Source organism: Pongo abelii, chromosome 1, assembly GCF_028885655.2.
Source record: "Pongo abelii isolate AG06213 chromosome 1, NHGRI_mPonAbe1-v2.0_pri, whole genome shotgun sequence".
NCBI classification, from domain to species: domain Eukaryota; kingdom Metazoa; phylum Chordata; class Mammalia; order Primates; family Hominidae; genus Pongo; species Pongo abelii.
In genome coordinates, this window is record NC_071985.2 from 95,401,414 (window position 1) to 95,426,964 (window position 25,551).

The 25,551-nt window shown below is 53.7% G+C and overlaps 2 protein-coding genes across 9 annotated transcripts; one reads left to right on the forward strand and one right to left on the reverse strand.

The window, feature by feature from the left end:
* Window positions 1–720: 720 nt before the first annotated feature.
* TRIM46 (tripartite motif containing 46) lies at window positions 721–12,027 on the reverse strand. Of its 7 annotated transcripts, XM_054552005.2 has the most exons (11): window positions 11,716–12,027; window positions 10,459–10,545; window positions 10,084–10,345; window positions 9,500–9,843; window positions 8,654–8,797; window positions 8,439–8,534; window positions 7,474–7,727; window positions 7,116–7,237; window positions 5,795–6,097; window positions 3,562–3,859; window positions 721–1,906 (listed from the first exon to the last, which is right to left on the reverse strand). In XM_054552005.2, the coding sequence occupies exons 1-11, from the start codon at window positions 12,025–12,027 to the stop codon at window positions 1,513–1,515; spliced, it is 2,616 nt and encodes an 871-aa protein (XP_054407980.1). In that variant the 3' UTR covers window positions 721–1,512. The 7 variants fall into 7 exon arrangements, with proteins under 7 accessions (XP_054407980.1, XP_002810108.3, XP_054407950.1 ...); XM_002810062.4 differs by lacking the exon at window positions 10,459–10,545; XM_054551975.2 differs by lacking the exons at window positions 10,459–10,545; window positions 11,716–12,027 and adding an exon at window positions 11,104–11,468.
* A 195-nt stretch (window positions 12,028–12,222) lies between these two features.
* On the forward strand, window positions 12,223–16,378 carry KRTCAP2 (keratinocyte associated protein 2). Of its 2 annotated transcripts, XM_009243377.4 has the most exons (6): window positions 12,400–12,543; window positions 12,873–13,027; window positions 13,137–13,200; window positions 15,101–15,199; window positions 15,918–15,984; window positions 16,226–16,378. In XM_009243377.4, the coding sequence occupies exons 1-6, from the start codon at window positions 12,462–12,464 to the stop codon at window positions 16,344–16,346; spliced, it is 588 nt and encodes a 195-aa protein (XP_009241652.1). In that variant the 5' UTR covers window positions 12,400–12,461; the 3' UTR covers window positions 16,347–16,378. The 2 variants fall into 2 exon arrangements, with proteins under 2 accessions (XP_002810117.1, XP_009241652.1); XM_002810071.4 differs by lacking the exon at window positions 15,101–15,199 and having other exon boundaries at window positions 12,223–12,543.
* The last annotated feature ends 9,173 nt before the right edge of the window (window positions 16,379–25,551 follow it).

Consider the following 25,551-nt stretch of genomic DNA (forward strand, 5'->3'; position numbering starts at 1 on the left):
TGTTTGAGAAGCAGATGTGAGGAGGAGGTGACATTGGGGAGTAGGGGTGGCCTGAGGAGCCACCTCTGGCTAACCCTGGCAGCACAAGAGGAAGGAGGAAACGAAACCCAGGCGGGCTTTGGAGGGCTAGCGTGACTGGGCTCCGTGACTGAGCTCTGTGTGCCAGCGGCTCTCCCCTCTCCTCGCCTGGCCCACGCCCTCCTTGCCCCCTGGCATGGTGCCCCCAGGTGGCTCTATTCTTAGCTGTCCAGGTGTGAAGTAAATCCTTGGGCAGTGATAACAGCCCAGAGTCAACAGGGTTGAGATAAGCGGAGGCTGGGTCAGATCCGGGCGCTGGCACCAGGCCCAGTCCCCTCCCTGACCCCGGCTGCCCCTGGGGTGGGCTCTACCACACCCTGGGAATGGGGAAGTGGTTCTGGTTCCCTGACCCCTTTGGGCCCAGGCACATTGCCTGTCCCCTCAACCGCATTCCCCCAGGGCCTGGTGCTGCAGGCCTGGAAGCCCTGATTGGGGCCTGCCGCCAGCAGCCAGAGAGCTATGTCCCCTGGCAGCTGTGATGGGCTCAGGCCAGGCCAGGACATGTGTGGCAGGAGGCTTAGAGAGCCTGGCCTGGGGCCTTCCTCTCTCAGGCACCAGATCCATTGATTGCTCCTGCCTAGAACCACAGCCTAGCACCCTGCTCCCTCCCGCCTACCACACCCAGCACAGAAACTAACAGGAATGATTGCGCTCAGGGAAGGCAGAGATGTGCCTGGCATCACAGTTTATTGTTTATAAACCATGACAATAACAGCTGTTGCTCGGCACAGGCCTAGCAGAGCCCACTGCAGGGGGACGGCAGCGGGTACCAGAGGCCTTGCCTGGCCCAACCCAATGGGAACACCCAGACTCAGCTGGGTCCCCAAGGGAGACTTGGCACATTGGCATGGGTGCGGGACAGGTAAAGCATGCAAGAGGGAGAAGAGGGACATAAGGGGCATGCGGCTGTGGTGTGTTGGGACCCAAATAAATAAAGCAGGATGACAGGGTCCCCTTCCCCTCACCAGGAATGCCTGGACAGCGTCCAGCCCCAAAGCCTGCCTGTCCCAAGGCTGTAATTCAGCATCAACAGGGCAGGGAGCTTGGCAGGGCAAGGGCAGAGCTGGAGATCATGCCCAGTGTTCTAGGTGCCCTCCCTCCCAATCAGCCTGGGGGGCACAGGACAGGGATGGAGAAGGGGCTCTCTCCATGGCTTGGGTAACATGCCAAAGGCAGGTCAGAGGGCAGATTCAGTGGGGGTGGGGGCCTGGCTAACAAGCAATGGAGAGAACGGGGGCCATCCAGAGAGGTGTGGACAGAAGAGAGCCCCTGGGTCAAGAGAAAACTGTGGGAAGACAGACACGGGAGAAGGGGCAGGACCACATGGTAAGAGAGTTTGAGGGAGAAGCTGCCAGGGGGTAACAACTGGGCGCCAAGAGGTTTGGGGGCCAGGGCCCAGGAGGACCCCAGGTCTGCACGAGGAGCCTGGAAGGCTCAGTCCAGCTTGGCGAAGCCCCCAATGGTGACTTTCCTCTCAGGCTTAGTGCCCACTGGCTCCTGGAGCTGTACTGCGCCACCCCCGATGAAGCAAAAGGCAGGGCACACAGGCCCTGAGCAGTCCAGGGGGCACTCCAAGAGCCCACGGAAGGACACGGCATCCAGGAAGGAAACCCGGCCCCGCTCATAGTCCAGGCAGATGCCCAGGCGGGGTGGCAGGGGCACTGTGCAGCCGGCTGTGGGGCCATCCCTCCCTGTCAGCCCTGCGTTTGAGTTTGCCCCCGACCCCAGCAGGATCTTGCCCATGCCAATGGTTAGGAAAGCGAAGGGCGGCGACGCCTCCACTGTGGCATCCTCGGCACCGCTGTCGTGCCCACTGTCCGGGTCGTACCTGCAGAAGCGGGTGTTGGGGACGAGATTGTTGAGGGATGGAGTGACAGATGAGGTACCAGAGGGAGACGCTGGAAGGATGGAATGTTAAGGAGCAAGAGGTTGAAGGGATGGATTTTGGGTGTTGAGAAGAAAACGCTGAAGAGTCAGGGGTTAGAGTATAGGGTCAGGGGTCTGGGTTTGGTGGAAAGAGAGCACAGAGAGGAAAGCACATTGGCAAGAGAGGGGCAGGGGGACAGGAAAGACATAGCATTGGTATAGCCCGCGGAAAGGCGTTGAGAAAAATGGTGTTGGGGAAATCATGCTGGGGAGATGGTTCTGAGGATTAGAGGATGTTGGAAGAATCCGAGATTAGTGACTAAGAAGAGAAAGGATGTTGGGAAGGTGGGTGTCAGGAGAGAGATGAGGGTGGATTGGTGTCACAAATGAAGGGTGTTAGAGGTATGCGGGGTTGGTGACAATGGGGTTTAGGAGGGGATTTGTGTTGGGGAGAAAGCATTTTGAAGAAATAAGGTGTTGGGGGATAGAGTGCTGGGGAGAAGGCTTAGGATGAAAAGCATTAGTGGGAGGGTGTTAAATAGGGAGTCGGGGCCGGGCATGGTGGATCACGCCTGTAATCCCAGCACTTTGGGAGGCCGAGGTGGGCGGATCACGAGGTCAGGAGATTGAGACCATCCTGGCTAACATGGTGAAACCCCGTCTCTACTAAAAATACAAAAAATTAGCTGGGCGTGGTGGCGGGCGCCTGTAGTCCCAGCTACTCAGGAGGCTGAGGCAGGAGAATGGTGTGAACCTGGGGGGCGGAGCTTGCAGTGAGCCGAGATTGTGCTGCTAGACTCCAGCCTGAGCGACAGAGCGAGAATCCATTTCAAAAAAAAAAAAAGAAAAAAAAATAGGGAGTTGGGGAGAGGAGGGTTATGGAGGTGGGATGTTTAACGGAAGAATTTTTTTTTTTTTTTTTTGAGAAGGAGTTTTGCTCTTGTCACCCAGGCTGCAGCACAATGACACAATCTTGGCTCACCGCAACCTCCACCTCCCGGGTTCAAGTGATTCTCCTGCCTCAGCCTCGCGAGTAGCTGGGGTTACAGGCATGCGCCACCATGCCCAGCTATTTTTTTTGTATTTTTAGTAGAGATGGGGTCACTCCATGTTGGTCAAGCTGGTCTTGAACTCTCGACCTCCGGTGATTTGCCTGCCTCAGCCTCCCAAAGTGCTGGGATTACAGGCGTGAGCCATCACGCCCGGCTAAGGGAAGAATTTTAAGATACGGGTGAAGGAGGTCTTCGAGAGCAAAGGTTTTATGGAGAAGGTATGTTGGAAATGGAGTGTTAGGAAGAAAGGACACAGACGCTTGGAGAGATGGTGTGTTGATCCAGAGTGACAGATGGTTGGAAGGAAGCAGAGATGGCTCCCTCTTTTATCATCCCTTTCCCTGACCACATGCCATGCTCTGAAAATCAGTCCTCAAAAGCCCTTTTGCTGAGCCCATGCCTCTCCTGGACACAGGCCTCCCAGCCTGGCTTCCAGGCTCCTACTACTTCCTCCTAATCCTCTCCCAGGCCCACCCTAGCAAGTCTGTGCTCCACTTGCCACCCCTTCTGTGCCCCTCACTCCCACCAGGACCCCCATACCCCATCCCTTCCAGAGGGGTCTGACCTGGGGCTGATCACATCAGGGGCACCCTGGAAACTTTCTTGAAGCTTGCTCTCCAGCCCGACGCCCACCTTGACCAAGTAGGAGGCTGGGTCTACGGCGCAGGCCCAGTAGCTGCGGCCCTGGGTCACAGCCACGTCGCCCAGGACCACATCCACACTCAGGTGGCAGCCGGTCAGCAGCCGGTCAGCAGCCAGCAGCAGGGGCAGCCCCGGAACACTCCGTACTGCTCGCTGGTCCTTGCTGATAGCCAGCCGCTCTCGGCTTGCACCCCAGCGGCCGTCGAGGAAGAAGTGCAGGACTGGAAGGAGGGAGAGGGTTGAGATGGAGGAAGAACTTCAGGGACAAACACTGGCACTGGGGGCTGTGAGACTGCAGAACAGGAAACACGTTGCAAGGGGGTTCAGTCAACAGGAACAGGCAGGGGGTTCAGGAGAACAGGACATGGGAAACTGGAATGGGGGGCATGAGGAAAAAAGAAGGGGGCATTCCAAATGGGCATGGGACCCCAGAGAGTTTTTGTGATGACAGTGGGCACAGAAGTCAGTGCTCTGGACCTGGTTGACTCATGGGGCTTCCTCGAACCCCTTACTTGTGGCCAGCCCCATGGACAGTTCCCATTATTCTGTTCCACCTGGTGACATTCCCATCACCATCAATCTGTGCCTTCCAGCCCATACTCTGGGTTCACACCTGGCCCTTATACCCAGCCCCTACTTGGGTGGCAAGGCTTCCCTCTCATGCCCACCCCCTGGAGTCCAAACTATTTTCTAGTCATTTTAGTAACATTCTTGAGCCCTAACCATGAGCCGGACACTGTACTCAGACTCCCATGGATTGTCTCAAACCAGCTGAATTCTTGCAATCCTATGAGGTAAGCATTATCATTTTTAAAAAATATATATATATTTTTTGAGACAGAGTCTCACACCGTTCCCCGGGCTGGAGTGCAGTGGCGCAATCTCGGCTCACTGCAACCCCCACCTCCCAGGTTCAAGCCATTCTCCTGCCTCAGCCTTCCAAGTAGCTGGGATTACAGTCGCCTGCAACCATGCCCAGCTAATTATTTTCATTTTTATTTTTAGTAGAGATGGGGTTTCACTATGTTGGCCAGGCTGGTCTTGAACGCCTGACCTCGTGATCCATCCACCTCGGCCTCCCAAAGTGCTGGGATTACAGGCGTGAGCCACCGTGCCCGGCCAAAAATAATTTGTTTTTTACGTATTTTATTTATTTATTTATTGAGACAGAGTTTCACTATTGTTGCCCAGGCTGGAGTGCAATGGCGCGATCTCGGCTCACCACAACCTCCGCCTCCCAGGTTCAAGCAATTCTCCTGCCTCAGCCTCCCAAGTAGCTGGGATTACAGGCATGCGCCACCACACCCGGCTAATGTTGTATTTTTAGTAGAGACGGGGTTTCTCCATGTTGGTCAGGCTGGTCTCAAACTCCCAACCTCAGGGGATCCACCCACCTTGGCCTCCCAAAGTGCTGGGATTACAGGTGTGAGCCACCTTGCCTGGCCTTTATTTATTTATTTATTTATTTATTTATTTATTTATTTATTTTTTCCGAGACGTCGGAGTCTTGCTCTGTCGTCCAGGCTGGAGTCCAGTGGTGCGATCTCAGCTCACTGCAACCTCCGCCTCCTGGGTTCAAGCGATTCTCCTACCTCAGCCTCCCGAGTAGCTGGAATTGTAGGCACACACCACCACGCCCGGCTAATTTTTGTATTCCTAGTAGAGACAGGGTTTCACCATGTTGGCCAGGCTGGTCTCGAACTCTTGACCTTGTGATCCGCTCGCCTCGGCCTCCCAAAGTGCTGGGATTACAGGCGTGAGCTACCTCGCCTGGCCTATTTATTTTTTTAGAGATCGGGTCTCACTGTGTTGGCCAGGTTGGTCTTGAACTCCTGGCCTCAAGCAATCCTCCCTCCTTGGCCTCCCAAAGTGCTAGGATTACAGGCATGAGCCGCTGCACCTGGCTAGTATTATCATTATCCCTACAGAAAAGGACTCTGAAGTTCAGAAAGGGGAAAAACTTGCCAGAAGCCACCCACACAGTTGTCAAGAGGCAGAGCTAGGATTTGAACCCAGGCCGTCTAGCTCCAGAGCTAGTGTGTGTGAGACCTACTATGTTATATGGCCTCTCTAGCAGCAACTGGAACCAACCGTCAGGGCCTGGGCCCTGGCATTCCCCATGCCCTTTGCACGACCACCTGTGCCTGCTCACTCACCAGGTGCTGGGGGCGTGTGCAGGTGCACATCTTCACTGTACTCGCCGTAGCCAGCCTTGTTGCAGCCGCGGACGCGCAGCACATACACAGAGCCCGTGTCGGGGTTCTCAAGCAGGGCACTGGTGCCCCTCACCTCCTCCCGCCGCTGCCAGCGGGTGGGGCCCGGCTGGGCAGGCACATCCGTGCGCCGGAACTCAACGGTATAGTGCCAGGCAGGTGGTGAGTGGGGGGGCAGCCGCCAGCACAGGAAGATCTGATCATAGGCAAAGGTGCGCTGGGTGTCAATGACGGGGGCCTCAGGCACTGTTGGAAGAGACAGTGGGGGTCAGTCAGGGCCTGGCCACTGGCCTGGCATGGAGGGCAGGGGCAGGCAGGAAAAGGGAAAGCAGCGGGAGCCGGGGGGGTGAGTGTGGGTGAGAGGGAGCTGGGGAAGGGCTCATCTGGGAACTGGGCACAGGAGGGGCAGGGCAGGGCCCAAGAGAGAACGAGGCAGGAAAGCGCTGGGCTGGGGGTCAGGACACCTGTGTGCTAGTACTGGGCTGCTGCTACCTCACTCTGGCCTGGAATAAGTCACTTCCCCTTTCTGGGCCTCAGTTTCCTCCCCTGTCAAATGAGGGTATCAGATCAGGTAAGTTCTGGGGGCCCTTGCAGCTCAGATATTCTATGAATTAAGAGGAGCCCCAGGGAGGGGCAGGCAAAGGCCACTGGAGCCCACAGGCAAGAGGGCGCCGAGCAGGAAGGAAGGGGACCAGGCTCAGAAGAGAGATTTAGGAGGCAGCGAGGTGGAAAGTGGGGACAACAGAGGGACAGCAAAAGCTGAGGGCAGGGGTTGGAGGTCAAGGGAAAGGAAGTGCAAGGCCAGAGGGCAAGGGTCACAAGGACAAAAGGTCAGAAGGGCCAGGATTACACAAGCGCCTGAAGAAGGCAGAAGAGAGACAGGGCATCGGTCCAGTGGGAGGACCACGAGGTCGGGGCAAGGCAGGAAAGAGAAGGAAGCAATGAGTGGTTGGCCGAGATGCGTGGGAGCAGCGGGGTGGGAAGGGGGCCCGGCGGCGGGCAGGGCCCCCGGGGCAGGGCCGCTGACTTGCCTGGGGTGCTCCGGAGCAGAGTCCGCGGTGGCCACAGCCTACAAACAAAGAGAGGGAGAAGCAGCGCTGAGCGCGGTAGGACGGTGTGGCAGGGTGGGCTGGGTGGGAGGAGTGGCTGGCCAGGCCGGGCAGGAGGCCGGGGAGGTCCCCGGTAGGCACTGCCCCCCGGGCCCGCTGCTGGGGAGGAAGGGAAGAAGGCTCTGGTTGGGCATGGGGCCTGGCCATCTCCTTACCTCGCAGGAAGTTAAGCTCTGTCAGCAGCTTCATCTCACGTCCCACGTCGAGCTGGCAATGGCGGAAGGAGGAGCTGGCAGCTGGCCGGAACGTCTGGAGGGCTTCAGTGGCTCGGGCAATCCTGGGATGGGGACAAGAAAGGGTCAGGCACTGCCATCTGGGCAGCCACCCTTCCCCTCAATTCTGTCTTGCCTGCCCCTAGAGCCTTGGGAACTGCTTTGGGAGCTGGTATCAGTTTGGCCTCATGAAAATCCTCAGAACCCCAGTTCTCCACCTGGCAGTACTGTAGACATTGTCCTAGATGTTGGTCACACCCGTGATATCCCTGCCCCGCTAGGAGCCCATGCCCCTGAGTACCTGTTGTGCAGCTGCTTGGCGGCTTGCACAAAGCAAGGCTGGTCTGTTTCCTTAAGTACTTCCTGGGCATAGCCCACCAGACCTGAGCCATCCAGCAGGCTCCGGTGCTCCTGGATCTGGGCGCTGAGACGGGCCAGCCGCTCCTGCTGGCATTCTTCAATGGCCTGAAGCAGTGATGCCCGCTTCTCCTCCAGCACAGCCCCCAGCCCCCGCACCAGCTGTGACACCTCCTCCTTGGCCTGCTGACCACTCACCTGCCCAGGGAGCAACACCCAAAGGATGCATGACTTACTATCTTCTTTTTGGAGGCAGCACTTGTGCTGGCCTCCTTGGCCACCACAGCATGGCTAAGGTCACAAGGGATCGGGGGAAATCCTACTCACCCATTCCTACAGGGCCTGGGCTCATGGCTGCAAAGGCACCTCTAATGGACTCAACTCCTGGTCATTTGTGCCAACCTTCCTGGAACCCCACATCATAATCCCTGCCCCTTAGTGACTCATCCAAATGAATGAGGCCATGGCTACCCTAAGGTCCACTTGGACTGCACTAATTAATGTCCACTGGCATCTATGCCATCTTTAGTTGTCCATCCCCATGTCAGCCAGCTCAAGCAACCTGGCAGAAGGTATCAGTCATCACCTCACTCTAGCACTGGGAATGTGTGCCATCCTTGGTAGGCACCTGAGCCTGAGAGCATCTGAGCTACGCATGGGGTTTTTTGAGCTACGCATGGGGTTTTTCGAGCTCTCTCCTGAGCTATAGCCACCCTGCCCCCACCCTGCAGCCCAGGTACAGCCTGGCTTGGGGCACTGGTGTTCCTGCAAACCTGATTTAACCAGAACCTGGACACCTCACGGACTTCCTGAGCTAGCAACAAGGTGATTGGGTCATGACCACCCACACCCCCTTCCTGCCCCTACTCCCAGGAAGGGCCCAGGGCCCACCTCTGTACCCTCCCTCACCTCGGTGTGCCTCACAGCCTCCTCCAGCTCACAGATCTGGGTCTGTACCGTGTCCTGGTTTCCCAGGATGTATGTCAGGCTCTTTGTCAGCTTGTCCTGAGGGGGAAGAAAGAGGTGGGCATCAAGCCCAGCTCTGCAGAAGCCAGCAGTTGGGAGGAGGTGCAAGAGGGTAAGAGTGTGAGTTAGCACTAGGGTTGGATAAGGAGGGTCCTTACCTTGAGGGCCTGGTAGGCACTGAGCACTGGTGTGATCTTGTGCCCGCTGTGGGTGCGCCGCACCCGGCAGAGTTGACATACCAGGCGTTGGCATGTCTTGCAGTAGTGGGTCACCTCTTCCTTGTGGTCTGGGCACATAAGGCCCTAGGGACACAAAGAACAATGTGATGGTCAGACAATGGTGTATCTAAGGGTGCTACGCTACCACTACAGCAGTTTGGTGCCCTCCTCCCCTGGCAAGATGGGAGTGGAGACATCCGCTGGTGGTGCTACACAGTGCCACCTAGTGGTACATACTGGCATCAAAGAGAGCCTTTCCTACAGTCTCCGGGCGGTGCCCATTTCACCAGCATTGCACCTCTCTTCATCTCTCTCATTGGGATATGTGGCAATAACAGTTATAATGATGCCAATTAATCTTAGCCTGGTAGTTAATAATTAACCTTGTCTATCTTGTTTACTGCTGTATCTCCAACACCTAGAATAGCACCATGCACATAGGTGCTCAATAAATATTTGTTCAGTGAGTGAATGCACACAGACCTTTTTAGTGTGCAGGTAACACTTTTTAGTGAACAAACATTATCTCACGCCATCCTCTCAGCAACTCTTTAGGTATGGACATTGCAGGACAGATACTACCATCCCCCTACAGGGATGTAAATGAGATGGAGGCCCAAAGTTGTTGAATGATTTGTCCGGTGACTTTGTTACAGATTACAGAGATAGGTGCTTAGCATTGGAAAAGCCTTCCCACTTTCTTTTGGAAACCCACAATGCCAGGTACCCCCACCCACCTGCAGCAGCATGTCCCTCCCTCCCCAGGCCTTGGAAGGGTTGGCTCACCTTGGGTCGGAAGGAGAGGGTGGGGAGGGTGGGCTCATGCTGGGCTTTCTGGGTGCCCCAGGGGTGGAAGAGCTTGAAGCACTCATTGCAGAAGGTGGCGCGGCACTCTGTGCAGCCCTTGGTGGCCTCTAGTGGTGGGGGCTTGCACAACTGGCACAGGATGGCGCCTCCCACACTCACACTCTGGCGGTACCGCTCCACCACACGCTCCAGGGTCAGGTTCCGGAAAAGCCCTGCCAGACCCCGCTCCCCAAGCTCCACATCACCTTGGCAGGCTGGGCACGGGAACATGATCACTTGGGGGTGCAAAGCACCTCGCTTCCTCCCAGGATATGTCCCAAAGCCTGTGGGTGAACCAGGGAGGTAGAGGACATGAGAGTTACAGCTGGCTGGGTGTGGGGAAGCCTGTTTAATTAAATTAGATTTTCATTGTGCCAGAGCTCCGCTCTCATTAGAGCCTGCGTAAGCAGTATCTCCACCCCCCAGAAAGATAGACAGATGCCCCTGACCAGTGATGGACTTCATCCATCTTCCTGATGAATAGCTCAGCGTTCCCATCCCCACCCTACAGGCCCCAGTCCCACCTGACTTAAGCAGCCGGTCCAGGCGGTCTGGCTTGGGGAGAGTTCTGCGGGAGAGGCGGGGGCTGCGGGTGGAAGGGGTGGAGGCAGGAGAGGTGGGCTCGGAGCTGGGGTCCCCACCATGTCCTATGTAGCCCTGCTGGCCCAAGACCTCTCGGGCACAGGCCTGGCACACGTTGTGGGTACAGGGCAGCACCAGTGGCTGCTTGTACATCTCTTGACACACTGGGCACAGCAGTTCCTTCTCCATGTTCTTCATGCTGGTCTGTGGAGGGACCAGGAGGCTAGGTCAGCGCTTGGACACTTAGGCATACCTCAGCAGCCCCTTGGCTGCCCTTGGATACCCTAGGGGTCTGAGGAAGGAGCAAGACAAGCTACCTGCAGCTTTTCCACAGCACCTGCCTTGGGCTGGTTCCCAGACCTTCCCAGACCTCTGTCCCTTGCTTCTCTTTCCCCGCTGCAGAGCTAAAGGCCCAGAGGAGGGACGGTTGGAGCTTGTGCCTGCTCCAGCCTCAAACCCAATCCCCATTTCTCCAGCTGCAGCAGCCCCAGCTGGCAGCCCCCTCACCTGCCTCCATCCCCCATCTCTGGGCAGCTTGCCCCTGGCATTTTTCTCAAGGACACCGCCCATTCTGCAGCTCCATGCAGACCCCCACTCCCTTCTCTAGCAGCACCCCCATGCCGTGATTCCTCCCGATAGCCAGGAGAGGCTGGCACTCCATCCTGCTGTCTCCATACGTCCTCCTGCCGCGGCTCCGGCCTGCGGCCACTCCAGCCTCCATTCCCCATCCTTCACTTCCCCATCGGTCTCCTCCAATCCCTCTTACCAACCCATTCCCCTTCGCCCCCATCAGGCCCTTCCGCCCTCTCCCGCAGCGCAACCCGGTCAGCTGCACCCCCTTCTCCGAACTAGCGGGGGAATCAAGAGCCCCGCCTACTCGCCCCCTCCCCACCGGAAGTCCCCTCCCCCTCTTGGTGGCGAGAGTGGGGGTCCTCGGGCTATGCCCCACCCCCACACCTCACCTTGGTCCCTCTCTTCGCAGCCATCCCGGTCAGGGGCGCAGCTGACACAAAGGAGGGAGGAACAAGGAGGGGGGGAGGAAGTGGTGGGGGGGAACACGGTTGGCACCGCCCCTGGGAGAGCCGGGCACGGGTTGCCATGACAACCGCAGGCTCGGAAGCAGCCCTGAGTGGGGGTGCGTGGGGTGGGGTCTTGGGGAGGGGTCCAAATTGGGAACTGCACTGTGGGGCGGCTCCTACATCATCCCCCACCTGTCCTCAGTTTTCTTGGAAAATATCCAAGCTCACACGTCCCCCTTCTCATAACAGGGCCTTTCCCCTGAAGCCCCAGCCCCGGTGCACTGCTGGAGGCCACCCCAGCCCACCCGCTGCGTCTGGGCTGCTCCTAGCTCCTCCTCACGCCCCAGCACACCGACGCCTTCAAGGCACTCACCTCCGGGCTGCTCCCGGGATTACCGTCTCATACCTGCATCCCGACCCTCCCAGCCGTTTCTGCCATCTCTAGCCCCCTGTCTACATCCCAGCATCTTCCTGGATCCCCACCTGTTCCAGGTCCCAGCTTGCCCCAGAACCCTATACGCCCCCTCCCCTTCCCTCGACCCCACCTTAACTCACACTGATGCGGACCAGTGCGTCCATGATGGAAGTGAAGGTCTGCATATCCTCACCCTCTGCCATGGCCCTACCGTGCCCGCCCGCCCCTGGGTGCCCGATCCCGGCTGCGGCTGCGAACCCCGGGCTTAATGCAGGAGCCCAGTGGGGGTGTGAGGAGGGCTGGGGGGGTGAGGTGTCACTGCGCATGCTCCCGGGACCAGCCTCGAACAGCGCCCGTCGGGGTAGGGGGTGGGAAATAGTTCTCCCCACGTGGTTCTCGAAAGCCGGTCGGGGGATTGGGGAATATGGAAAGGTATTTGACGGGGGAGCCATTTCTTACATTCTCATTTTTCATTGGCTCCTAATTTTACTCATATAAAGCGGGGGATTAGTTTCGGAGGAAAATGAGCTCCTGGTTGGGAGCACTAAATTTTGGGTTGGGAGATGTTGAGGCATGGGGCAGGGAGGTTTAAGGAACGTGCACTAGAGATGACAGAAATGGCAAAGAAGACAGAGATGGGATAGATGCCACAGGCATGGGCCCAATGACTTAAAGAGATAAGTGCAGCTTGTACAGAGTGGCAGCAGACGCACCAGGTATGAGGAAAGCCTGAGGACCAGGGCGGTGGCCGAGGATGCCCCCTCGACGCATTATTCCCTCCCTGTCGCAAGAGGGCGCCGCGTCCAGGCACTGAGAGGAAGAAAGAGGAGAACGCGGGGAGTAGCAAGAACGCGGGGAGTAGCAAGTCCGCGTTAAGCGCTGACGCATGCGCATAGCTAATCGCACCCGGTTCAGCTCTCCTTTCTGGGCCAGAGGCGCCGGTTGGACTCACGGGCGGGGCATGATGGGTAACGGGACCGGTGGGGTCCCCAGGAAGTCCTAAAGGGGGTCGGGGTTTGGGTGGACAAGCTTTCCTCGTCCTCTCCCGGCAGAGCTGACGTGTCCTGGGTTCCACCGGGAGCGGGCATTTCCACCGTAGGGGAGGGTTCGGGGTGTCCGGGGCTGGGGAATACCTAGGGGTTGCCGCGCGGTGTGGGGGAGTTGGGGCATGTGGCTGCAGTCCCGGGAATTCTTGGAGGGGGTCGGCCCACCGAGCTTCTGGACCGGCTGATCTGCCCGTAGCTTGCCGGAGGGAGGGCGGAGTCTGACTCTCCGTCCCTTCTCCCATCCCCTCCAGTGGTGGGTACAGGCACCTCGCTGGCGCTCTCCTCCCTCCTGTCCCTGCTGCTCTTCGCTGGGATGCAGATGTACAGCCGTCAGCTGGCCTCCACCGAGTGGCTCACCATCCAGGGCGGCCTGCTTGGCTCGGGTCTCTTCGTATTCTCGCTCACTGTATCCTCCCTGCAGTTGGAGGGGGCGGGCCACGTAGGCATGTGCCCTTCCCCTTCCCCACACAGCTCTGTCCCCGTAGCACGCCCTACTCCTTAACTCCCTCAACCAGGCCTTCAATAATCTGGAGAATCTTGTCTTTGGCAAAGGATTCCAAGCAAAGATCTTCCCTGAGAGTAAGTGAATATTGGAGCTTGAGTATTTGAACTTTCTCCTCTTTAACCTCCTGAAACATGATATTGAATTTCCAGATGCTTAGGTGGTAAAGGTTGTTAAGGAGAAATATATTTACTGAAGCTGTCTGAAGACAGATGACACTTCCATTCTGCACCTTGTATAGCTCCTGGAGTTGGAGCTGGAAGAGAAGGCCTTTGAAAGCAAGAAACTTTGGTACCTTCTGGCCAGCTCCCAGGGAAGGTTTGAGGGGAACAGGCAAATTTGGGCTGATGTTTTGCATCTATTCGCTGGGAGGCGGTCCTTGTTCCCACCAGAAGAAGCAGCAGGACCAAGTTCACTATGGAGTTCTGATGTGAAATTAACTCAATATTAGAGAATTCTACTTATTTGAAGGGATTGTGAAGAGCCTAAATACTAGAGGCACCAAATTTCTATGGCAGCAGGAATCCTGACCAAATCAGAATAACTGTTAGATTATTTCCTGTTTGGAATAATTCTTGTTCAATTGCTCATGTAATCAAGAATTGATGATTCAGTTATTTATGGAGAATTAAGTTTATAAAGCAAATTAAGTGTCAAGACCAGATTACTTAAGGAATGCCACGTGCTCAGAAATTCACAGCAGATGCAATCTCATGTAAAACCTTCATCTGGTAAAACAAAGATCTATCATAGTTGCCCTTAATCTTTTCTCTTTTTTTTTTTTTTTTTTTTTGAGACAAGGTTTTACTCTGTCACCTAGGCTGGAGTACAGTGATGTGATCATGGCTCACTGAAGCCTTGACCTGGACTCAAACGATCTTCCCTCCTCAGTCTTACCAGTAGCTGGGACTACCAGTGAGTGCCACCACACCCAGCTACTGTTTTAAGTTTTTGTAGAGATGGGGTTTCACCATATTGCCCAGGCTGGTCTTGAACTCCTGGGCTCAAGTGAGCCTCCTGTTTCAGCCTCCCAGAGTGCCGGAATTACAGGTGTGAGCCACTGTGCCTGGCTGCCCTCATTTCTTTGCCCCCCTCTAGGACTTGCTTTCTCCACATAGCCCTTTTGCAGGCTTCAGAGTTCTTTCCATCCAGTAGCCCCGGGACTTCTCTCTGTTAGATTTTGTTTCCATATGTATTATCTTCATTTGCTTCTTTTTTTTTTTTTTTTTTTGAGATGGAGTCTTGCTCTGTCGCCCATGCTGGAGTACAGTGGTGTGAACTCAGCTCACTGCAGCCTCTGCCTCGCAGGTTCAAGCGATTCTCCTGCCTCAGCCTCCCAAGTAGCTGGGATTACAGGCGTGCGCCACCATACCTGGCTAATTTTTGTATTTTTGGTAGGGATAGGATTTCACCATGTTGGTCAGGCTGGTCTTGAACTCCTGACCTTAAGTGATCCACCCGCCTTGGCCTCCCAAAGTGCTGGGATTACAGGTGTGAGCCACTGTGCCCAGCTTTTCAGTTGCTTCTGAAAGAAACCATTGGCTGGGTGGGATGGCATACGCCTGTAATCCTAGCACTTTGGGAGGTGGAGGCTGGCAGATAGCTTGGGCCCAGGAATTCAAGACCAGCTTGGGCAACACAGACCCCGTCTCTCCAAAAAAATACAAAAATTAGCCGGGCATGGTGGTACGCACCTATAGTCCCAGGTACTCGGGAAGATGAGGTGGGATGATCGCTTGAGCCCAGGAGATCAAGGCTGCAGTAAGCTGAAACTGCACCACTGCACTCCAGCCTGGGCGACAGAGTGAGATTCTGCCTCAAAAATTTAAAAAAAAAAAAAAAAAAGAAGAAAAGATGCCATTGTAGTGGGGCAAAGTTCTTGGCCCACTTTGCCTTCTCTGCCCTCTCCACCTGGGTAGGTGGGGCCCTGTTTGTCTTTGCTTTTGTCCTCTCACCTTCTCTCCCATCATATTCCAGGTAACCTAAAATGCTTTCCTGCCCCCATGAAGAAGTGGATACAAGCACTCTGCCCTCCAACCTGTGTCCAGGGAGCAAGGCCTTCAACTTCCACCACTGGTCACCCAGCTTAATGAATTGACTCTCATTGTCTGGCTTCTTTTGGAAAGGGCTTAACTGGGTTCCCCAAATGGGAACACACCTTGCTCTTCAGACTCTGTTTGTTGTCCATCACCTTTCCTTTTCCCTTTTATGGGAGGAAAGCCAGGGTAGGGAAGTTACGTGAGATTTGGGGCAGAGCTGGTAAAAAAAAAAAAGCATACATCTACATCCATGTTCTTTTTTTTTTTTTGGAGACAGGGTCTTACTTTGTTGCCCAGGCTGGAGTGCAGTGGTGCGATCACAGTTCACTGCAGCTTTGAACTTCCTGGCTCAAGGGTTCCTCCCACTTCAGCCTCCTAAATAGCTGGGACTACAGGCATGTGTACCAGTGTACTACCATGCCTGGCTAAATTTTTTTTAATTCAATTTTTTTTTTTAAGAGATGGGTCTCACTTTGTTGTTCAGGCTGGTCTCAAACTCCTGGGCTCAAGTGATCTGCCCACTTCAGCCTCCCAAAGTGCTGGGATTCCAGGTGCAAGCCACCACACTCAACCTCCTACCTCCATGTTCTGGGTATCATTAAGGTCATCTGAATCCTCCTGCTGTAGTCATGCTTACCCTTCTAAGCAGGTTCCCCAGGATTCAGAGAGCCCTGGATTTCTCCTGGACTCCATGTGCAGATGCCTAGTATTTCCATTCTGACCGTTGCCCTCCTTGTGTCTTCTTGCCTCCCTAGTTCTCCTGTGCCTCCTGTTGGCTCTCTTTGCATCTGGCCTCATCCACCGAGTCTGTGTCACCACCTGGTATGTTCCTGATAGCTGGGTAAGGGGTGTAGCATTCTGTTCTTTGGCATTGGATCCTACTGTGATGGTGCCAGACTTTTTCCTTCCACACCTACCTCTCCCTCTGTTCTCCCTCCTTTGTCCTTCCCTGTTTTCCTGAACTTGAACTTGGATTCTTTCCCTGATGCTAGTGTCTTCCCTAGGAGGCACTGGGCTGGCAGATGCCCACTGGTGCCATGACCTTTCTGTCTTCACCATATAGCTTCATCTTCTCCATGGTTGGTCTGTACTACATCAACAAGATCTCCTCTACCCTGTACCAGGCAGCAGCTCCAGTCCTCACACCAGCCAAGGTCACAGGCAAGAGCAAGAAGAGAAATTGACCCTGAATGTTCAATAAAGTTGATTCTTTGTAGCTCTGTGAGTTGTGATATGTTGTGGGTGTCATCTACCAGTGCCCAGCTTAGATGTACAGAATGTTAAGACATTTGGGCACCTTCTGTTTTCAGACCTTGGGAATGGTGAGGCTTTCCTTCCTCCCACCTTCATTTTTACCATTTACCTGTTGAATACTGTCAGTGCCGTTGGAGTGGCATATACTTGTGTGAGTCTCATCATGGAAGAAAAGTACATGAATGTTCTGCAGTCATGATCTTTGGGGAAAGGTGTAAAGGCTGCAATGCAGGAAGTCCTGCCCGTCAGTACCAGAAGGGATCTTGAAGCAAAAGAGTAAAGAAAGGAAAGGTCCTGTATACCTACACTGTTTCATGGGGTTCCACGTGGTATCTTTGCCACTCCAGCTCTCTGCCTTGAGCAAATGAGCCCCCTGCTGCAAGTGCATAGGTGGGACTTCTCTCCTGATGCTGTCCCTGGGACCTATCTGTTCTACTCCAGCATGAACATATGCCTGTGTTTAGAAAGACTCCCCAGGTGGTCAACTGCTCCTAGCCTGTTTGTTCTGGTGCCTTCATTTTTTCCCCGTCTTGTAGCCAAGACACTGGGAACTTCCTAAGTTGTAGCGAAGTATGTAAAACAATAGGAGCAAGGACACCAACCTCTGAGCCAACCTTGATGGAAATGCAGGTGGCTACTTGCACCCCGCCCTGTCTGTGCTCTGTCATGAGGAACAACTCTGTGCAGAGTGCCTGTCCTAGGTGCCCTCCCTCGTGCTGAATGGCGGGGGTTTTAGGGTACATACCTCATCTTGGTCAGCTTTGTCTTTTTCAGAGCCTGATAATGGACAATAAAGACTGGTGGGTTGGGCCAGCTACGGTGGCTCAAGCCAGTAATCCCAGCACTTTGGGAGGCTGAGGTGGGTGGATCACTTGAGGTCAGGAGTTTGAGACTAGCCTGGCCAACATGCGGAACCCCATCTCTACGAAAAATACAAAAATTAGCCGGGTGTGGTGGTGTGTGCCTGTAGTCCCAGCTACTTGGGAGGCTGAGACACGATAATCGCTTGAACCCAGGAGGTGGAGGTTGCAGTGGGTGGAGATTGCGCCACTGCACTCCAGCCTGAACGACAGTGAAACTCTGTCTCAAAAAAAAAAGGTGGGTTAGTTGAATGAAATAACCTGCCCTGAACAAACAAAATCCTGTCCATAGGTGCCTGAGTTAGGCAATAAGACTCAGTGAAGATGAAGAAGTGAGTAGAGGAGTTTTGGTCAAGGATTAGAGGCCACCCCACCCCACTCTCATCTTTGGCTAGAACACTTGCCCTTCCGTAAACTGCCCAAGGAGGAAGTGCTAGGCAGTTTATCCAAAACGCCTGCAGGGGGCGCTATGGACTCACGTCTCCCTCCTGGAGGCTAGCGGCACCTTCCCAGGCAAGCTATCCCCGAGGGCCGGGAGTGGCGTTAGTTGCTGCTGGGTCGTCAGTGTGGAAGCCAGCCTTCTTGGAAGACTCGAAAGACTGGTCCATTTGGAAGGACTGAATCCTGAATTAAGCCTCTTCTCCCCCTAGGCTGGGAGTGGAGGCAGAAAGTTTAGTGGAGACCAGAGAGAGCCTCCCTGAGAGGATGGCCGCTCTAAGCTCTGACTCACCCGTACTGATGGTTGGGGAGGGCGGTGGGTTGTGATATATGAGACCCTCTGGGAGAGGACGAGGTTGTCCAAGTTGGTCTCTGGGCCTAAGGGGAGGCTGGGTTGGCTCTAAGTCTCACTGTCAAACCTCGACTTTGTCCTAACCCGTGGGAGCACTGGGCAGAGGGTCAGGTCCCAGTCCAGGTGAGCACAGACACAGCCTAGGGCGGGGAGGGGGGAAGGGAGTGGCGGGGGACGGGATTGGGGAGGAGTCTGGGGATCCGGCCACCAGAGGGCACCATGCCTTCCACAACGACAGCTGGCTTGGGTGGGGACCAGCAGCGAGCATCATCTCTATAGCTAGAGGAGGATGGGGAGGTGCCGGAGAGCAGGTGCCAGGGCAGTGCCAAGGGATCTGAGCACCTGCTGCCACCCACTGCTTAGGCACCAGGGGCAGCATGTGGCCCAGGAATAATGACGCCTTCCTCAGGGAATGAGTGCATTTACAAGGCAGGTTGGCGCCGACGTCGCAGCTCTGCACCCTGCCTGGTTGCAGGCTGCCTGCACCTGACCTGCCAATTAACCCTGGCAGGGGTATCACAGCCACCTAATCACCATCATTAAGTAAGGGGGCGTGAGGACTCCATGGATGCCAGAGCCCTGAGGGTGAGAAGGGCAAAGGTGCTAACCTCTTGGCCCCTGGACTTCTGGGGCTCAGTTCCACCCCGGAGGAGGCGGTGGGCCTGAGGGAGAGAGAGGCGTCCCCGCCCCTAGGGGACAGAGGGAAGCCAGATGTTTCCTCCTGCTCCCTCACACGTGGCCCTGACACCCGCCGGCGTCCGCAGCCAGCTCCGGAAACAGGAGTAAATAATGCAGGGGATGGGGCTGCGGGGAGTGCGGGAGGGCGCTCGCTCTGCGGGTTCCTGGGGGCAGAAGGGATGCCTCCAGAGAAAGGGGAGAGCAGTGGGAATGTGAGACCAAGGGCAAGGAGTCTGACTCCCTGAGGACTGGCACTTAGGCCGTGCCGGCGGGTCAGGGCGGGAGGGTGGGGGCGCCCAGGGCAGGCAGGGAGGGGGAGTCTGCGCCAGGCCTTGGCTCCAGCCCTTTCCGGCCCTTATTGTCCTTGGTGAGAACAGGACGCTGTCCCGTTCCCACTGCCGGGCTCCCCCAGTTCTGCTCCCCAGGGGTTCGGGAAGGATGTTGGGAAACAAGAGAGAGTCAGAGACCCGTAGAGACAGAGATGCTGAGAGACACAGAGACAGATACAAAGGGGAAAGGTTCAGTCAAAAGCGGGCATTGAAGCTTATTGTGAGCCCAGTGGGGCCTGAGCGCTGTGGGAACTGGGAAAGAATGGGAAGCCTGGAGGCCCGGCCCTCGGGGACCTCCGGGCTGGCCTGCCCTGTGCGCACTCCTCCTTGACTTAGGCTTACTAGGATCTGCCTCCCAAGCAAACAATGGTGGGACTCTCACATAGGCACAGTTGGGGCACTTAATAGCTCTGCTTTAGGTACCTTTCTTTGCTTTTCTCCCAGCAGCCTAGAAGTTCCTCAGGGGGCAGTGCCGGGATCAGGATCAGGTTCCCAAAGCCACCCGCGCACCTCCCACCCCCAGGGCTGAAAGCCAGCTGGCCACATAGAGGTTGCTCTGTAAATGCTATTTGGTTGAGTTCCTGCAGAGGCAGAGAGAGAAGCCCCCCAGCTGGCCCTATGGTTAGGCATCCCATCACCTAGGGTGAAGGGTCAGGTGGAGGAGGCCTGACCACTGGCAGGAGGCAGAGTTCAGAGCTTCTGGCAGGGTTTGAAGAGCCAGCTATTTCCACCCCAGCCTCTGCGGGGGCCAGAGGCACGGTGGGAAACGACCCACAGATCTCAGCAACTGCTCCCTTGGAGACAGGACTGCTGAAAGATGGAGGGAAGTCTAGGTCCCTACTGTCTGTGGAGGCTTCAGATACACTTGGAAATGAAGAAAAACAGGCACGTTTACATTTGATAAATTAACCCTTTTTTTTTTTTTGCAGAGCGTTTTTCCCAGGCTGGTCTCGAACTCCTGGCCCCAAGTAATCCTCCTGTCTAGGCCTCCCAAAGTGCTGGGATTATAGGCGGGAGCCACTGCACCCAGCCAGATTAACACCTTTTCACACAAAATTACAATACAATTATGCTATCCACAAGATTTTTTTTTTTTTTTTTTTTTTTTTGAGATGGAGTTTCAATTTTGTTGCCCAGGCTGGAGTGCAATGGCGCTATCTCAGCTCACCGCAACCTCCATCTGCCTCCTGGGTTCAAGTGATTCTCCTGCCTAAGTCTCCCAAGTAGCTGGGATTATAGGCATGTGCCACCACGCCCAGCTAATTTTATTGCATTTTTAGTAGAGAAGGGGTTTCACCGTGTTGGCCAGGCTGGTCTCAAACTCCTGACCTCAGGTGATCAGCCCACCTCGGCTTCCCAAAGTGCTGGGATTACAGGTGTGAGCCACTGCACCTGGCTATCCACAAGATCATTACAGAATTTATAGAAAATTTTCCTTTACAGGGAACTGCAGGTCTTATTTTATAATTTAAAGTCTTGTGACAGGAACTTAAACAAATTTACCAAAAAAACCCAAACAACCCTATTAAAAAATGGGCAAAGGGGCTGGGCTTGGTGTCTCACGCCTGCAATCCCAGCACTTTGGGAGGCTGAGGCAGGCAGATCACGAGGTCAGGAGTTCGAGACCAGCCTGACCAACATGGTGAAACCCCATCTCTACTGCAAATACAAAAATTAGCTGGGCGTGGTGGTGCATGCCTGTGAGCCCAGCTACTCAGGAGGCCAAGGCAGGAGAATCGCTTGAACGCGGGAGGTAGAGGTTGCAGTGAGCCGAGATTGAGCCACCGCACTCCAGCCTGGATGATAGAGCCAGACTCTGTCTCAAAAAAAAAAAAAAAAAGCCTCCAAAAGTGGGCAAAAGATATGAACAGACACTTCTCAAAATAAGACATACATGTGACCAAAAAACATATGAAAAAAAGCTTAACATCACTAATCATTAGAAAAATGCAAATCAAAACCACAATGACACCATCTCTTGCCACTCAGAATGGCTACTAAAAAGTCAAAAAATGTCCGGGCATATTGGCTCACGCCTGTAATCCCAACACTTTGGGAGGCCGAGGCGGGTGGATGTCTTAAGGTCAGGAGTTCCAGATTAGCTTGACCAACATGGTGAAACCCTGTCTCTACTAAAAATAAAAAAATTAGCCAGGCATGGTGGTGTGTGCCTGTAATCCCAGCTACTCAGGAGGCTGAGGCAGGAGAATCGCTTGAACTCAGGAGGCAGAGGTTGCAGTGAGCTGAGGTAGTGCCACTGCACTCCAGCCTGGGTGACAGAGAGAGACTCTGTCTAAAAAAAAAAAAAAAAAAAGTCGAAAAACAACAGATGCAGGCGAGGTTGCGGAGAAAAAGGAACGCTTTTACACTGTTGGTGGGAGTGAAAATTGGTTCAACCATTGTGGAAGACAGTGTGGTTATTCTTCAAAGACCCAGAGGCAGAAATACTATTTGACTCAGCAATCCCATTACTGGGTATATACCCAAAGGAATATAAATCATTCTGTTATAAAGATACATGCACGTGTATATTCATTGCAGCACTATTCACAATAACAATGACATGGAATCAACCTACATGCCCATCAATGATAGACTGGATAAAGAAAATATACACCATGGAATACTATGTATGTATACGCCATGGAATACTATGTACACCATGGTACATATACACCATGGAATACTATGCAGCCATAAAAAGGAATGAGATCATGTCCTTTGCAGAGACATGGTTGGAGTTGGAAGTCATTATCCTCAGCAAACTAACACAGGGACAGAAAACCAAACACCACATGTTCTCACTTATAAGTGGGAGCTGAACGATGAGAACACATGGACACATGGTGGGAACCACACCACTGGGGCCTTTCGGAGGGATAGGGGTAGGGGAGGGAGAGCATCAAGAAGAATAGCTGATGGATACTGGGCTTAGTACCTGGGTGATGGAATGATCTGTGCAGCAAACCACCACAGCACACGTTTACGTATGTAACAAACCTGCACATCCTGCACATGTACCCCAAACTTAAAATAAAAGTTGAAAAAAAAGAAATGTCTTCTGATAATAGGCATACCAGATTCATTGTACTATTCTTTCTACGTGTGTGTGTGTGTGTGTGTGTATAGCTATTCTCCTACCTCAGCTTCCCAAAGTGCTGGGATTACAGGCATGAGCCACCAAACTTGGCCCTCCTTTTGTATATATTTGAAAATTCCATAATAAAAGTTAAATCAATTTTATGGCAAGTCCTTACATTCTGTTCTATCAGAGTAACAGCGTGACTGTAACCACACTTGGAGAGAACATCAGAAGTCTAAATTTGAGGCCTTATGTGTCAGTAAGGCCTGAGCCAAATGGCCCTCATGGTCTGTGAGGAGCCCTTCTCTGAGAACTCCTCTTTTTTTTTTCTTGAGACAGAGTCTCCCTCTGTCGCCCAGGCTGGAGTGCAGTGGTGCAATCTCGGCTCACCGCAACTTCCACCTCCCGAGTTCAAGCAATTCTCCTGGCTCAACCTCCTGAGTAGCTGGAATTACAGGCATGCACCACCACACCCGGCTAATTTTTGTATTTTTAGTAGAGACGGGGTTTTACCATGTTGGCCAGGCTGATCTCGAACTCCTGACCTCAGGTGATCCATGTGCCTTGGCCTCCCAAAGTGCTGGGATTACAGGCATGAGCCACCGCGCCCAGCTGAGAACTCTTATATCAGGTAAGTTGGGAGAGAAGAGCCGGCAAATTTACCCTATCCATTTTAGGAAGAGGCTGCACTGTCAGGAGGAACTGGAGGGCAGGATTCCTGTCTATAGAGGCCCAGATCCTACAGAAATAAACCCTTCCACATTCCACTTTTCTGGGTTAAGAGTTACCATGGGGGCCAGGTGCGGTGGCTCATACCTGTAATCCCAGTACTCTGGGCGGTAGAGGCGGGCGGATCACCTGAGGTCAGGAGTTTGAGACAAGCCTGGCCAACATGGTGAAACCCCATCTCTACCTAAAATACAAAGATTAGCTGGGTGTGGTGGTACATGCCTGTAACCCCAGCTATTCGGGAGGTTGAGGAAGGCGAATAGCTTGAACCCAGGAAGTGGAGTTTGCAGTGAGCCGAGATTGTGCCACTGCACTCCAGCCTGGGCTACAGAGGAAGACTCTGTCTCAAAAAAAAAAAGAGTTACCATGGGGCCTCAGGATTTTTCAAGGAAATTACTGAAACTGAGGTATGTGTATGTCTGTGTGTGAGAGTACTAGGAGTGACACCCCAGGGAGACCCCTCCTTTCTGTTTTCAGCCTCCGGCCCCAGGGGGAAAGAGCCCACTTCTTGAAATCAGACAGACTTAATTTCTAGTTTTGGCCCTGACACTTACCAGGTGAGGGTCCTTGGGCAAGGTGAGTGATCCCTCTGCACATTAAGTTCCTTAACTGTAAAATGGGGATAATAATACATACCTCAGTGTGTGGCAATGTGGATTTTAATTAAATAACAGTGCAGAAGAGCCTAGCATTGCACTTGGCATACTAGGCATTTGACAAACGTTATTTCTTCCCTTTGTGATGACAACAACCACCTTTAATTGAACATTTACCACTTGCCAGTCACTGTACTCGTGCTTTACAGATATCCTCAATTTTAACCCTTCCACCAACCTCATAAGAGCAATATTCTTACTTCATGTGATGGTTAATTTTATGCGTCAAGTTGGCTGTCACAGTGCAGTGACAGAATGTGGTCAAACATTCTTTTGGATATTTCAGTGACAGTGTTTTGGGATGAGATTAGTATTTAAGGCTGAATGAGGTGGCTCATGCCTATAATCCCAGCACTTTGGGAGGTGTGGGCGGGTGGATCACCTGAGGTCGGGAGTTTGAGACCAGCCTGGCCAACATGGTGAAACCCTGTCTCTACTAAAAATACAAAAATTAGCTGGGCATGGGCTGGGCACAGTGGCTCGTGCCCGTAATCCCAGCACTTTGAGAGGCCAAGGCGGGAGGATCACAAGGTCAGGAGATCGAGACCATCCTGGCTAACATGGTGAAACCCCATCTCTACTAAAAATACAAAAAATTAGCTGGGCGTGGTGGTACGCACCTGTAGTTCCAGCTACTCGGGAGGCTGAGGCAGGAGAATGGCATGAACCTGGGAGGCAGAGCTTGCAATGAGCCGAGATCATGCCACTGCACTCCAGCCCGGGTGACAGAGCAAGACTCCGTCTCAAAAAAAAAAAAAAAAATTAGCCAGGCATGGTGTTGCAGGCCTGTAATCCTAGCTACTTGGGAGGCTGAGGCAGGAGAATCACTCGAACTGGGGAAGTGGAGGTTGCAGCGAGCTGAGATTGTGCCACTGCACTCCAGCCTGGGCATCAGAGCAAGACTCTTTCTCAAAAAAAAAGAGAGAGAGAGCGAGAGATTAGTATTTAAATATTTAAATTGGTAGGGTTTAGGTAAAGGAGATTGCCCTCCATCCATGATGTGGTTGGGTCTCATCCAGTCAGTTGAAGGTTCAAACAGAACAAACAACTGACCTTTCCTGAGCAAGAGGGAGTTTAGAAGCACGTAGCATTGAGACTTGAACTGCACCTTGACTCTTCTCTGGGTCTTCAGTCTGCCCACAACCCTGCAGATCTTGGATTTAACAGCCTCCATAACGGTGTGAAACAATTCCTTTTTTTTCTGGCAGAGATGGGGTCTCACTCTCACTTAGGTTTGAATGCAGTGGCACTGTTATAGGTCATGCAGCCTCACACTTCTGAGCTCAAGTGATCCTCTCATCTCAGCCTCCTGACTAGCTGAGACTACAGGAAAGCACCACCAGGCCCAGCTAATTTTTTATTTTTTATTTTTTTGTAGAGACGGAGTCTTGCTATGTTGCCCAGGCTGGTCTCAAACTCCTGGGCTCAAGTGATCCTCCCACCTCGGCCTCCCAAAGTGCTGAGATTACAGGAGTGAGCCACTGTGCCTCTCCCTCTCTTTCTCTTGCCATATATGTATACATGGAAAGAGAGAGAGTTCCTGAGGGGCAGCACCAGGATCACACACACACACACACACACACACACACACACCCTCTTGGTTCTGATCATCTGGAGAACCCTTGACTAATACACCCTGTTTCAGTAAAATGAAATGGGGTTAAATGAAAGAAAGGCTAATCTGCTCAATATTATACACAACTGATAAATGAAGGCGGAATTGGAGTTCACATTCAGATCCATCTGTGCTCACCATGTTGCTTAACCAGCATGACTACAGTGCATGGTTACAACACACCATCTGGCTCCTGCCACCTCTCTGACGTTGCCTCCTTGCTCTCTTCCCCATACTCACTCCATCCTGCCCCTAGACCCTGCATGTCCCCTGTGCCAGGCATGTTTCCATCTCGCGGCCTTTGCACTTGCCGTTCCTGTGCCTGAAACGCTTTCTCAGCAGATATCTACACTTCTCTTTTCTGTATGTCATTCAGGTCTCTGTGCAAATGTCTCC